The 14,596-nt window shown below is 36.7% G+C and overlaps 1 protein-coding gene across 1 annotated transcript; it reads left to right on the top strand.

The window, feature by feature from the left end:
* Nucleotides 1-10,213: 10,213 nt before the first annotated feature.
* LOC144444416 (uncharacterized) lies at nucleotides 10,214-10,591 on the top strand. Its single transcript, XM_078133828.1, has one exon. The coding sequence runs from the start codon at nucleotides 10,214-10,216 to the stop codon at nucleotides 10,589-10,591; it is 378 nt and encodes a 125-aa protein (XP_077989954.1).
* Nucleotides 10,592-14,596: the final 4,005 nt, after the last annotated feature.

Genomic DNA, 14,596 nt, shown 5'->3' with positions numbered 1-14,596 from the left:
TCTTCATAACTGTATTGCAAATGATGATGAAATTTTAATCATGTCTTGGTTTTTACTATGTGAGGCATATGTACATCACTTAATTTCATAACCTTGACCTGAATAGTAAAATGGCAGCCAAGTGATCACATATATTGCAAGATAACAGGGATAAATAGACAAATGAATGTATGGATAATCATTCAGCAAATGAACACCTATACCTAGCATGGATCAGCATATGGGAAAACATGTTTTTGACCAAAATTCACATTTGCATACATAATTTGCATATCGCTTATGCAATCATTTTATGCTTTATATTTCTTCATCTATACACCCCAAATGCATCCCCATAAAATATCAAACCGATTTGCCCTGTAGTGTTGACCAAAAAGACACATTTTAGCCCTAATTTGCATATTACTGATGGAATCGTCATATAATGAACAAATCTTAATCTACACACCCGTAAGGACGTTGCCACCAAATTTCAGACCAATCTGCCTTGTAGTTTTTGATGTTTTGAACTAGGTATATGGAAGATTAGATTTGATACAATCATTTTGGGTGCATCTAAAAAGTGCTGTTTACATTAGGATTATGGAGAGATGTACATGCATAAAGCTGGTGATGCTATACTGAAATTCTATTCTTTAAATTTGCAAATCAACATGAAGACATTACTAGACAGGTTTTAATGTAAGAATTTAAATGTAACAAAATAATGTCCCCAGTTAGCACATGTACCTATCTAAGGTCATATTATGTATGTATGTATGTATGTATGTATGTATGTATGTATGTATGTATGTATGTATGTATGTATGTGTGTGTGTGTGTGTGTGTGTGTGTGTGTGGATGGAGGGAGGTCTGTATGTATGTATGTATGTATGTATGTATGTATGTATGTATGTATGTATGTATGTATGTGTGTGTGTGTGTGTGTGTGTGTGGAGGGAGGTATGTATGTATGTATGTATGTATGTATGTATGTATGTATGTATGTATGTATGTACGGATGGATGGATGCATGGATGGATGGATGCAAAGATGTATGTATGTATGTATGTATGTATGTATGTATGTATGTATGTATGTATGTATGTATGTATGTATCTGTCTCGCCAATTTTTCCTTTGAAAAAGAATATTTATTCGAAACGTCGGATTTAACAGCTATATATACGGACTGGTTTATTAGTTCCTTATGCATTTCTATGTATGTATGTGTGTGTGTGTGTGTATGTATGTATGTATGTATGTATATGTATATGTATGTGTGTGTATGTATGTATGTATGTATGTATGTGTGTGCATGTGTGTATGTATGTATGTATGTATGTATGTATGTATGTATGTATGTATGTATGTATGTATGTGAGGCATATGTACCACTTAATTTCATAACCTTGACCTGAATAGTGAAATGGCGGCCATGTTTGTGACAAACAAGCACATTTTGTCTGTTATTTCCAAAAGTTTGATACCTATATGAACAACATTTAAGTATATACCCTCACATTATCAATGATGAGCTTTCTAATGAGACTTTGACCTTTGACGTTGCCAAACACTTTCAAGGTGAAGTGACCTAACCTTCTTTTTGCTAACTCAAGAAGTTGAATAAACAAAGACTACATTTAAATGTCTATACCCAAAGGTCGGCTTTCTTTTCATATCTTGACCTTTGCCTTTGATCTCCATATTCAAAGTCAAATAGCAAATTGGTTAATAAATTATGAAGTTTTGTATCTTAAGACACCATTCAGATTTGCAGAATAAGTTTGCCATAAAACATACAAGTTGGGGGACTTTGATTTGTCTTTGATTGAAGGTTTGTTTTTACTACTTAAGTATAATACATTATAGTTACTATGGTGACATATAATACATTATAGTTACTATGGTGACAAATAACTACAAAGACGCTTTAAGAATAAGTTTATTCTTTTTATGACATTTTTTTATTAGCGAATTCTTTTAATTGTAGGCTGTTATTTTGTGTTTGATATTTTGTATCAGATTTGTATAATCATTTCTGACACATTGGGTGTCCATGTTGTCTTATGATAGTACAATACACATCAAAGTTATATGCAGTTACACAGTATATAAACTTTATTAGAACAGAAATAAAGATGTATCGATTGATATATATCTGATTTATACTTGACCTTAGCAGGGAGAGAGAGAGAGAGAGAGAGAGAGAGAGAGAGAGAGAGAGAGAGAGAGAGAGAGAGAGAGAGAGAGAGAGAGAGAGAGAGAGAGAGAGAGAGGATTGCATACACAAATACATTCGCATGGCTGTCACCCAACTCATCACTGAATATAAGTTTAGAAGGTATTGCGCGAGAAATGTTTAAAATGATCGCTCCTGAGGCTTAATTGGTTCAAATCATCAGCAAAATATTCCCCGGGCCCCCTTTCAGCCCATCAGATTTTTTCATGCCCTCTCCCCCATTTCTCCCCCCCCCCCGCGCCTTAAATTATGCCCCAAGCCTTAGTGAAAAGACTATCTGACATGGAGTGCAATGATCGTGCCGTGGTGAGTGCCCGTGGAACAGATCACTGCGGACTTGTCGATACCATTATTTTTTGTGTGAAATCTAAACTTAAATTTAAACTGTCGTGTCAAACTGTCGCTTTATTTTCCAAAGTGGCTTTGATAAAATTGAAGATTAATGCAAACGCCAAGTCAGTCTGTATATGTATAACGCATAATATTTACAGAATAAAGAAGTTAGAGAGGTCCGTATTTATGTACGTGTACATAGTAATATTTATCGGTTTACAATGGTTTTCTTGTGTGTGGGTTTTTCAACATTAGTCAGCGATATTACATAATTTTTCAGAAAAGAATTTAAAAAATCAAATAGCTAAAGCCAACATATTTGCAAAACTAGTGTAACAAATATAGGGGAGACCTCTAATGTGAACGTAAATCTTTTCCGTCAGTGTTACTCCCTCTCTCTTTCTCTACTCCGTACACGAGATCGACTTGGACTTTAAAGGGAATTAGCTTAGACTACACGCAGTGTTCATGGTTAACCTGGATCATTTTAGAAGTAGCCACGGTCGAAGCTCCTAGTCTAGGCATATTCAATTCAATTCAATTCAAAAACTTTATTGTCCATTAAATTAAAAACATATAATGGAAAATTTCCTTCTGGCATTTCAGAAATCCCAATACGAATAAAAACGCTATCACAGACAACATACAACCAGACAGACAAATGTACAACAATACTATGTAGGTCTATGGAAATATATACAGTACTAAAATCCAAACACAGTTATTACAAATCAGTGAATCCACAGTTTAAAATAGAAATAGCAGATGGGATAAAAGACTTTTTGTAGCAATTTTTCCTTGCGAGGGGAACTTTGAGTCGCCGACCTGACGGTAAAGTTTGGAACTGGTTATGTAGTGGGTGTTTTTGATCCTTGAAAATTTGAACAGCTTTTCGTTTCAGTGACTGGTGGTAGAGTTCGGATAATTGTTTCTGCTTTGAACCAATAATCCTTCCCGCCTGATTGACGACTCGCGACAACTTTGTTCTGTCTTTAACTGTGAGATTTCCATACCAGGATACAATATTAAATGTCAATACACTTTCGATTAGTGAGCGATACACTGATGCTAATATATCCTTACTTACGTTAAAACTATTGAGCTTACGAAGCAGATAAAGGCGCTGCTGTGCTTTCTTAAAAATATGATCTACATTATCTGTAAAACTTAGGTTGGAAGCTAGGATGGTACCAAGATATGTAAAAATATGTACTTTCTCCACTTCTTCCCCGTTTATGGTGAGAGATCGACATAGTGATGTGTCTTGTTTCCGTCCCCCAACCATGCACATCTCTTTCGTTTTCCTAACATTGAGTTCAAGATAACTCTTGTCAAACCAGGATTTTAGGGTATTTACGTATAGAAAATACTGACCAAGTGAAAATTCATCTTTTAAGCGGGCGACCAGCGCCATGTCATCTGCAAATTTGATTAAAGTAAGAATAACATTGTTACACATAAGTTCGTTTGTGTACACAGAGAAAAGGACAGGGGACAAGACACATCCCTGAGGAGCACCCGTATTTAGCACTAATTCGTTGGAGAAATGCCCTTGCACACTAACGCGCTGAGGCCGATCGCTTAGGAACGCTTTAATCCAGAGTATTAATGCCGAGTTGGTGTGCAAATCAAGTAAACGTTTCAATAGTATATGTGGCTGGATTGTATTAAATGCAGAAGAGAAATCCATAAAGAGAACCCGGACAGAAGTGCCAGAACAATCTAAATGGCGTGAAACTAAGTCAAAAAGTGTCAAGGTTGCATCTTCCACCCCCCTTTTGGCCTTATATGCAAATTGTAATGGATCCATATGATCGGCGACAGACGCGGTAAGCTTGTTACAAACAATTCTCTCCATGCATTTACAAAGGATTGAAGTCAGGGCTATTGGTCTAAAATCGTTCATTATCTTTGCACCTGGTTTTTTAGGAACAGGTATAATGGTCGATAATTTCCAAACGCGGGGAATAAAATGTATATCTAAAAACAGTTGGAAAAGACGAGTGAACAAGGGTCCTAACTGACTCGCACATTCTTTTAAAATTCTACCTTTCAGACCATCAGGTCCTGCGGCCTTATGGGGATTGACTCTGGAAAGAACTCTGACAACATTATCTGTTTCGACAAGGACTGGTATAGTTGTTTCAAGATTTTGACATAACTCATTGCATTCCGCTTTAAAGTCTCTGACATCAAAACGGGCATAGAATGTGTTTAGTTCGTTGGCAAAAGAAGTAGGATCATTACACTGTACGCTTTGTTGTTTCTGTTTTCTTCCCATCATAACATTTAACCCACTCCATGCTTCCCGAGCATTACCACCTCTAAACCTCTCCTCCACCTTACTTTTGTACTCAACTTTTGCGGTTTTAACCTTACTCTTAAATTCTTTTTCAAGTTGTCTAACTCTCTGTATATCCCCCTGCAAAAATGCGATCTTTTTATCATTCAAACATTGTTTCAAGTCCTTGTTGATCCAGGGTTTATTATTTGAATAAATTCGCACGGTTTTGGTCGGAATGATCGAGTCCTCACAGAAGTTCATGTAGGATGTTACACAATCAGTTAAACTGTCCGGGTCGGATCCACAACTATCGAAAAACACATCCCAACCAGTTGCTTCAAAACAACATTGCAATTCATCGATGGTATCAGAAGTCCACAGACGAGTTTGATGCATTCGTGGACCTTCCCTCTTTAGTTTCTGGCGATATGTTGGAAGTAAATGAACTACATTGTGATCAGACCTGCCCAGAGGAGGGCGACATCTAGTAGTAAATGCACTTGGTATATTGCCATAACACATGTCTAATGTCTTGTTCAAGCGGGTTGGACACGACACATACTGGTGCAGGTTAGGTAGCTGTTTGGTAAGCTGTTGCCTTGAGTTCGCTTGCTTCTGAAGCTAGTGAAATCCATAATTTATTGCAACATTAAATTCTTATAAACACAAAACATACAATACTCAAACGATTGGGTGATAAAATAATCAGCTCCATGAATGAATAAAACGGAAGTGTTATTGTTGTTGCCTTAATTCAATGCAAATAATATTGACAAATATGAAAACTAGCTAAACAATGTGATTACGTCATTATTCTTCCAGCTGTCTGTAATTAGTCATTATTTGACATCGACGATCTTTTAATAACTTTCAGTGTTGTCATCTCAGAAGAATATTATTAGCGAAATGCAAACATTTGTTCTAAGTATTAATTCATGACAGCTGAGAATTCACTGTGACCTTGTGTGACATTAAAACTTTGCGAATATTAAAAAGTTGTATTTTATCATCGGTAACACTAGTAATATAATAACATGGCTATTATTTTTTCTGTGGGAAATCTGACATAGTTTTCGGATTTAAATATCAAGTTTGGACCCTTACAAACGCTTGGTTCAAAATTTTATCTTTCCGTTATTTGCGATAAAATTTGGAGATTTTAAGTTGTTTGAATCTCTTCTAAAATCGTATGGTTTTGTATATCTCAAAATCGAGAAACTGCGATGTTATTGTACCATACATGATGTTGACCTGTGTTATATGACCGCTGCTACCGTAATTTCCACGACTCAAAATATAAAAAATGTGGATAAAACTCTATCATTCGATCGATCGGATATATATCAAAAATTGATGGTATGTTTAGTCCACAAAAACGATTTACTTAACGAGTAAAATCAGGAATTGCCATGCCGAACTCACCCGGAGTGATTTTTTCGCTCGGTACTCATTAATAATGAACCTACGAAAACCTCATCATCGCAAACCACGGCCTGTTTTACGGCAACGTTCTTAACGGGCCTCCCACGTCGTCGCAAACCACGGCCTGTTTTACGGCAACGTTCTTAACGGGCCTCCCACATCGTCGCAAACCACGGCCTGTTTTACGGCAACGTTCTTAACGAGCCTCCCACATCGTCGCAAACCACGGCCTGTTTTACGGCAACGTTCTTGACGGGCCTCCCACATCGTCGCAAACCACGGCCTGTTTTACGGCAACGTTCTTAACGAGCCTCCCACAGGTTATTTTAGAAATAATAACTCTGGCTTGTGAGAATGCAAAAACCTGGGAATACATACATGTAATAATAAAGAAGTATCAAGAAGTAGCTGAGAAGTATCGAACACACGGGGCTGGGACGCACCTTGGGCCGTTAGGATAGGGTAGAGTTTCCATGATAGGTAGTAGCACCATACCACAGGCAACTAAGTTACTTGTCTGTGATCATACTGACTACATCTTTGTTCATGCATGTGGTTCTTAAACCACAGACTTGGTTGTGACTAAACAGTGTATACAGCCACAGCCACTTGTGAGCGAATATTCTATTCCAGAATGGTAATATTTTGTCTAGAATGATCATAACTCTTATCCGAACAATAACCAGCAGCGGCATTTTTTGAAATATTGTATATACCTAATAAAGTAATTATTTTGTATCATGATCATCCTAGACTAAAATATTACCATTCTGGAACAGAATATTAGCTCACAAGTTAATGTGGTATACAGTACACCTAGTTATAACCAGAGTTAATGATTAATATATTAACAGAGACTAATAAATAACAGAGATACGACTATCCACCTAACAAACCTGGAATGCTTGTTACATTCCAAGGTCAGGCTGTATGTGTTGCAAATTTTAGCGTGGGTCGTTTCTTGACCAGCAATTGTTTATACCACTGTGACCATACATCTAATGACTGCTACCAGTGCCAGTAACACGTATGCACACTAACCTGTGTTAGTTAATGTTTAACATTTGCATATACTGTCAGTAACTGCCAGCGTACAGGACAACATAATTTTCACAAGCTTTTCACCATCAAGGTATATCCGCGAGTTTTCGATATGGCATCACGTTGGTCTTTGAGTACTAGTTTTGTATTACTTTCAGGTGAGTAGAGTTCAACATCCTTCTTTATGTATTAAACGTATAGCATATCTACCAGCTCCTATTTGAAATCAATGTGCCATTTGAAATAAATAGGTGGCAGTGTTTACGTCACACAGTGGATACATTATACACGCATTCCATGGATTTACCACACAGGCACTTGTTTCCCGAGATATGTTCCTGAATACAATAAGATATCGATAATATTGAGAAACTTGGCAAATAATATATGAAAGGGGTATAATAACACGGGTTTCTATAGGACCGCGTAAGTCCACACACCGCGAAGTGGACTAATCTGTAACATACAGACATTCGTGCCAAGCTCAGCCAGCTCACAAACCTGATGATATGGCTGAACAACACGACGTATCTTACGGTTTATGCGTGGACTTACGCGATCTCAGAAACCCTTGTTGTTATACCTCTTTAATATATTATCGGCTAAATACGTCAATATTATTGATGTTTTATTGTATTCTGAAACATATCTCAGGAAACAAGTGCCTGTGGTTTAGCAACAATTATATTCGACCTGACACACAATTTGTTTTCCCTAAATTCATAAATTCAACGTATTTGTACCATTGCCAAATTTACCACAGCTTCTTTATTTCGTGGCCATGTGCAGTGGCATTGTGGGACATTTGTCGAATATATGAGTGGTACTATTTCTGCACAAATCGTAGTCATTTTGATGTGTTAAAGTACAAACCAAAAAATAATAGCGCCAATGGTGTTGTGGCACAACTGTACAATTAAAAAAAATATTTATCCACATACTGATCCATGCTAGGTATATGAGTTCATTTGCTGAATGATTATCCAGTGGCCTATCCAGCCCCCCCCCCCCGATCCAGCCCTGTTGTTATCTTTGCAATATACGCGATCATTTGGCTTTTGCAATGGGCGTTGTCATGTTGCTTAACATATTAACATATATATTTTGAATGTTGATTCACTTGTCTTTTAATCCCTGTTGTTATCTTTGTGAAATACACCATCATTTGGTTGTTGCTATGGGCTAAACGGTGAGGTATTTCACAAAGATAACCACTGGGATTAATAGATAATTGAATGAACATTCCTTAAATGTATGTAAATTTGCCTAGCAACAAGACCACGCCCATAGCAACAGCCAAACGGTGGTGTATTTCACAAAGATAACCGTGGGGTTGAATAGATAATTGAATAAACATTCAAAAAATGTATGCAATTTGCCTAGCAACAAGACAACGCCCATAGCAACAACCGAATAATCACGTATATTGCAAAGATAACAATAGGAATTGATAGACAAATGAGTAACCATTCAAAAAAATGTATGCAAATATGCCTAGCAACATGACCACGCCCATAGCAACAGCCAAATGATCACATATTTTGCAAAGATAACAGACAAATGAATAAAAATTCAAAAATGTATGCAAATGTGCCTAGCAACAAGACCACGCCCATAGCAACAGCCAAGTGATCACATATATTGCAAAGATAACAGGGATAAATAGACAAATGAATGTATGGATAATCATTCAGCAAATGAACACCTATACCTAGCATGGATCAGCATATGGGAAAACATTTTTAAAAACTACAGTTGCGCTACAACGCCATTGGCGCTATATTTTTGAAAGTTTACTCACTTGCGTACCAGATGATATAATTTTAGCAAAATATACTGACATTTGGTTGTTGCTAAGGGCGTGGTCATGGTTGCTAGGGCCAGTTGTATCAGAATGTTTTGAACAAACTTTACAGAATAACACTGCAAGAAACATCTCAACAAATTTCAGTCTCATTGGCCAAATACTTTTTGAGATATAAGTTTTTGAACAAAATTCACATTTTCATACATAATTTGCATATCGCTTATGCAATCATTCTATGCTTTATATTTCTTCATCTATACACCCCAAATGCATCCCCATAAAATATCAAACCGATTTGCTCTGTAGTGTTACACATTTTAGCCCTAATTTGCATATTACTGATGGAATCGTCATGTAATGAACAAATCTTAATCTACACACCCGTAAGGACGTTGCCACCAAATTTCAGACCAATCCGCCTTGTAGTTTTTGATGTTTTGAACTAGGTATATGGAAGATTAGATTTGATAAAATCATTTTGGGTGCATCTAAAAAGTGCTGTTTACATTAGGATTATGGAGAGATGTACATGCATAAAGCTGGTGATGCTATACTGAAATTCTATTCTTTAAATTTGCAAATGAACATGAAGACAGTACTAGACAGGTTTTAATGTAAGAATTTAAATGTAACAAAATAGTGTCCCCAGTTAGCACATGTACCTATCTAAGGTCATATTAGGCATGTATGTATGTATGTATGTATGTATGTATGTATGTATGTATGTATGTATGTATGTATGTATGTAGGTATGTATGTATGTGTGTGTGCATGTGTACATGTATGTATGTATGTATGTATGTATGTATGTATGTATGTATGTATGTATGTATGTATGTGTGTGTGTATGTATGTTTGTATGTATGTATGTATGTATGTATGTATGTATGTATGTATGTATGTATGTATGCATGCTTAATAATAATAATGTTGCTTTCTTATATAGCGCTTTCCCACTCCGTGCTCAAAGCACTTTACAATTATTACACCTGTCTTAGATCTTGCTTGTATGTAGGCACAATAGGATCGTTAATTTGATATTTCAGCAAATTCCTGTCAAAGATGTCTCTCATCTCGTCATAGAAGACACTATTTTAACTCCACACATGTTTGGAGCAGATTTAGAATCATTCACAACTACAGCAATAAGACCTGACATAACCATTATTGATACAACTAGCCATGAAGTTTTCCTCGTTGAAGTTTCAGTTCCATTTGATGGTCACATCGACAGGTGTTATACAGAGAAATTTGATAAATATATACCACTCTCCCTTGAAATTAATAACCTAGGGTTCTTTTGTAGAATCGTTGTCATAGTGATCGGTAGTTTAGGATCAGTTCACAAACGTGTAATACCTGGTTTTAAGTTGATTGGCATCCCGCATCAAACCAAGAAGTGGTTAGCACGATACCTGAGTGTTAGTGCTGCTATAGGCTCTTTCAGAACATGGCAAAGAAGATGTAAGGACATGAATGTGTAAATCTTCTGTCCAGTCAATTTTTGGGGGATAAACATTGTGATTTGTATAATGTTTATCATGAATCCTGAATAAATAACTGTTGATATGTATGTATGTATGTATGTATATACAAAATATACTGACATTTGGTTGTTGCTAAGGGCGTGGTCATGGTTGCTAGGGCCAGTTGTATCAGAATGTTTTGAACAAACTTTACAGAATAACACTGCAAGAAACATCTCAACATGTATGTATGTATGTATGTATGTATGTATGTATGTATGTATGTATGTATGTATGTATGTATGCATGCATGTATGTATGCATGTATGTATGTATGTATGTATGTATGTATGTATGTATGGATGGATGGATGGATGGATGGATGGATGGACGGACGGATGCATGAATGTATGTATGTATGTATGTATGTATGTATGTATGTATGTATGTATGTATGCATGGATTGATGTCTGGATGGATGGATGGATTGATGTATGGATGGATGGATGGATGGATGGATATGTGTACTTCAAACGGAACAATTTTATTGCTGACCGATTATCATAATTTGCTTCAGTTTCAGTTGTCTGTATTGTGGACAGTATTACTATAGTAACAGACCCCCTACACACTGGTACGAGATTAAGTTCTACCATCATGAAATGTGCTTATACCGTGCCTACAACAAACCGATATCGGGTTACCAAGACATGGACAATGGTGTCTGACCTAAATGGTAAAGATGAACTTGTGTTTTCTGAAACTGATCTTAAAGACGGTACAGGCTATGGTCGTTATAAAGACAGAGTGAATATCGTGGGAAGCCAAGCTGATCTAAACATAGCAAGACTCGAGGTAGCTGACAGCGGCGATTATATCTGTTCCATCAATTATTATGTTGAAGGAGCTAAAGATGAAGCAGAGACTAGGCTGGAAGTTTACAGTAAGTGTTAACTGCCCGGTCGGTACAAAACGCTGAAACAGGTCAGGTGCAAGCCAGACCAGGCCAGGCCAGGCCAGGCTAGGTCAGCTCAGGTCAGGTTAGGTCTTGACTTCAAATTTTATTTTTGGATTCATATTTGAATCCAAAGAGCTACCATAGATTATTAGAATTCACTACTCAATATTTAGTCAATACTTTTAACATATGCAGAGTACTGTGTTTTACACATGGCTACAACCATGCTTGCACTTTGACCCCAGACTTTGTTCTAGTAACACGTTCAGAGGGTTATACCATTAAATCAGAATGCAAACAGCACTCATACTTTGGGGTTGGACCAAATCAGAATCGGTGAAAATATGAGTGGAAGAAAGGATTTTATGACTATTTGTCTTTGACATTTCCTCTGAAGTTCACCATCAAACATTATATACACAACTAAAACAGAACTCCAGTTATTCATACAGTGAATTGCTGGTAAATATGACCCAACCTGGCCATACTATTTAGTGATGATACACCATGCTATAAGTTAGTACAGACATCAGCAGCCACTATTGGCATAAGAGAAAAAACTACAACATATGTACACTTGATCAATACACAGCACTCTATGATGCCTCTAAGCCGATGAAAGCACACAATTTAGGAGACATCCCTTTATATGACTGATGAGAAACACCAAAGCAGGAGTTTCAAAACAGCACTACCCACTTTATGTGATTAACAGGCACATCGATATATACTACCTTCATGTGGATATCGAATAAGCAAACAATGTTAGCGGAACCTTATCCTCCCTACACACAAAATGCAACTATTTTCCCATATGAATGTCTGCCCTCTTTTTATATTTTTCATGCACAACATTTTCAAAGTGCCTTTTAATAGTTGTCCTGTGCCAAGCAATGGCAAAACCTTTTTTTGCTCTTGAACACACCTAATCTGATTAAAATACGATGTAGTGTACACATTGTGATTTTTTTGGGCTGTTATGTTTTATTGTCATTTTTAGCACAATTTGTACCTTGTACCTTGTAGTCTTCACTTCCAAAATTGGTCCATCAGGGGCTATAACTGGAAGATTCTGACAAGAGTGGTGGTGGACGTTTTGATGGACCTTGTTGGGTGCTGGTTTCTTAAGTGGATTTTGAATGTCTCGCAAGATAAAATGTCAACAGTACATTGTGGTAAGCTGTTCCATAAAGTCATGGCCTCTGGGAAAAAGGAATGGATGAAGGGGGTTGATGTGTAGTGGTACAGTTCAAGTTGTTTTTTGTGGGTTCTTCTACTTCGCATGATTTTGGGCCTGACGTAATTTTCTGAGTTTATGCCTATTTTGTCATTTAGGATTTTGTGTAAAATTGTGAGCTGTTGAGTTTTTCTTCTAACTTCTATTGTGTCCCATTCTAGTTTTTTATAGCATGTCTGTAACACTTGATTTTGGTTTGTAATCCCCAAGTACAAATCTTGCTGCCCTGCATTGAACTTTTAAAAATTTTATTTTCCAGTCCTGGATATGCTGTTGAGTAGATTAGCTATGTCTTTGCTTATCAGAGTGGATCCATACTTTAGTTGTTCTCTTTTCGTTTTTGAGGAATTTTATGGCTTTTCTCACCTCTTCTTCTGTGAACGGGATTGTCATCTCTTTTGGCGATATTTCTGGTATTGGCGTTTGATTGTCTTGAATGAAAGTTTTCTGGAAGAAGTCTGTTATGATCTTACTGCTTCTTCTTCGTTTGATGTTAATCCATTTTTACCATCAACCAGTATTGGTTCTTTTGGTTTCCTCTCTGTTGATTTTTTCTATCTGCTTTGTACATTTTATATGAGTCATCTTTACTATTTTCTTTCTCATCCATACCCTTAATGAGTCTTTCATCTTCTTTTTGTTCGATGTTTCGGTGAATTGCTCGCATCATCAGGTTTCTTTCGTTTTGTAGTTTCTGTCTTTTATCTTTATTTGTAGCTGCAATTATTTTCATTCTCAGATTTTTTCTGTTCTTCTGACATTCTATCTATTTCCTCGTCGTGTGTGTTGTTCGATGTGATCGATTTCTTTCTTTAAATCCGATGATCTCTTCTGTAGCTTCTAGGCATGCTGCTACGACTCTATTCCATTTTTCTTGTTCATCATCTGGTTCTTCTACTGCCTTCAGTTTCTCTTCATTACATCTTTCGTAGTCTTTTCTGATTGTCGTGTTTCTCAGTTTTTCTCTCTCTGTCTGTTGTGTTAGTCTTGACTTCCTTTGGTGTTTTTAATCTCCCAATTTATATTTATATTTGCCATCACTAGTCTATGATCAGAGTCTTTTTTCTGTTCCACTGTATGATCCTGCGTCATTTACAAAAGATTTGTGGTTTTTTCTTACTAAGATGTAATCTATCTGATTTCTTATTGGACTATTCCTAGTTGTGTTCTGCCTCCTTTCAGGGCATACCCATGTTGCTCTATGTGCTTTCTTGTGATTAAACACAGTGTTTATAAGAATCATTTCATTTCTATTTGCAAATGATAACAGTTGTTTACCATTGTTGTTCAACTCTCCTTTTCCAAATTTCCCCATGTTTGTGGGATATTCTTTATATCCCGATCCTGTTTTGGCATTGAAGTCCCCTGCTATCAATAGTGTGTCTCTTCTACTGATGGTATTTTTAATGTTTTCTAGGTCTTCATAGAACTTGTCTGTTTTTTATGGGTCTTTCTCACTGTTTGGCATGGTGTGAGCATATGTGCATATGATTACAAACTTTCTTCCCTCCAGATGTTATCATGAATATTCTGTCCGTTATTTCTTTAAAAGTTCACCTTATGTCCCTTCTTCACCATGATTCAAACACCACCTACTGTTCTTCCACCACTTTTACTAGTTCCATTATAATACAACGTGTATTCCTACCAGTTTTTGACACGATATTGATGTCTCCGTTTCCATCAATGTGTATCTCTTGTAGTGCTACAGCGTCCATCTGGTAATTTTCCATATCAGTGACCACTGGGTCATTTTAGTTTCTGTCTTGATTCCTCTTACATTGAATGTACCCACTCATTGAGATGTTCCAAGGGTTCCCTGGCTCAT

Source organism: Glandiceps talaboti, chromosome 13 (genome assembly GCF_964340395.1).
Source record: "Glandiceps talaboti chromosome 13, keGlaTala1.1, whole genome shotgun sequence".
Classification (NCBI taxonomy): Eukaryota; Metazoa; Hemichordata; class Enteropneusta; family Spengelidae; genus Glandiceps; species Glandiceps talaboti.
Note: the sequence above shows the minus strand (reverse complement) of the source record. Positions and strands in the feature narration are given on the sequence as shown.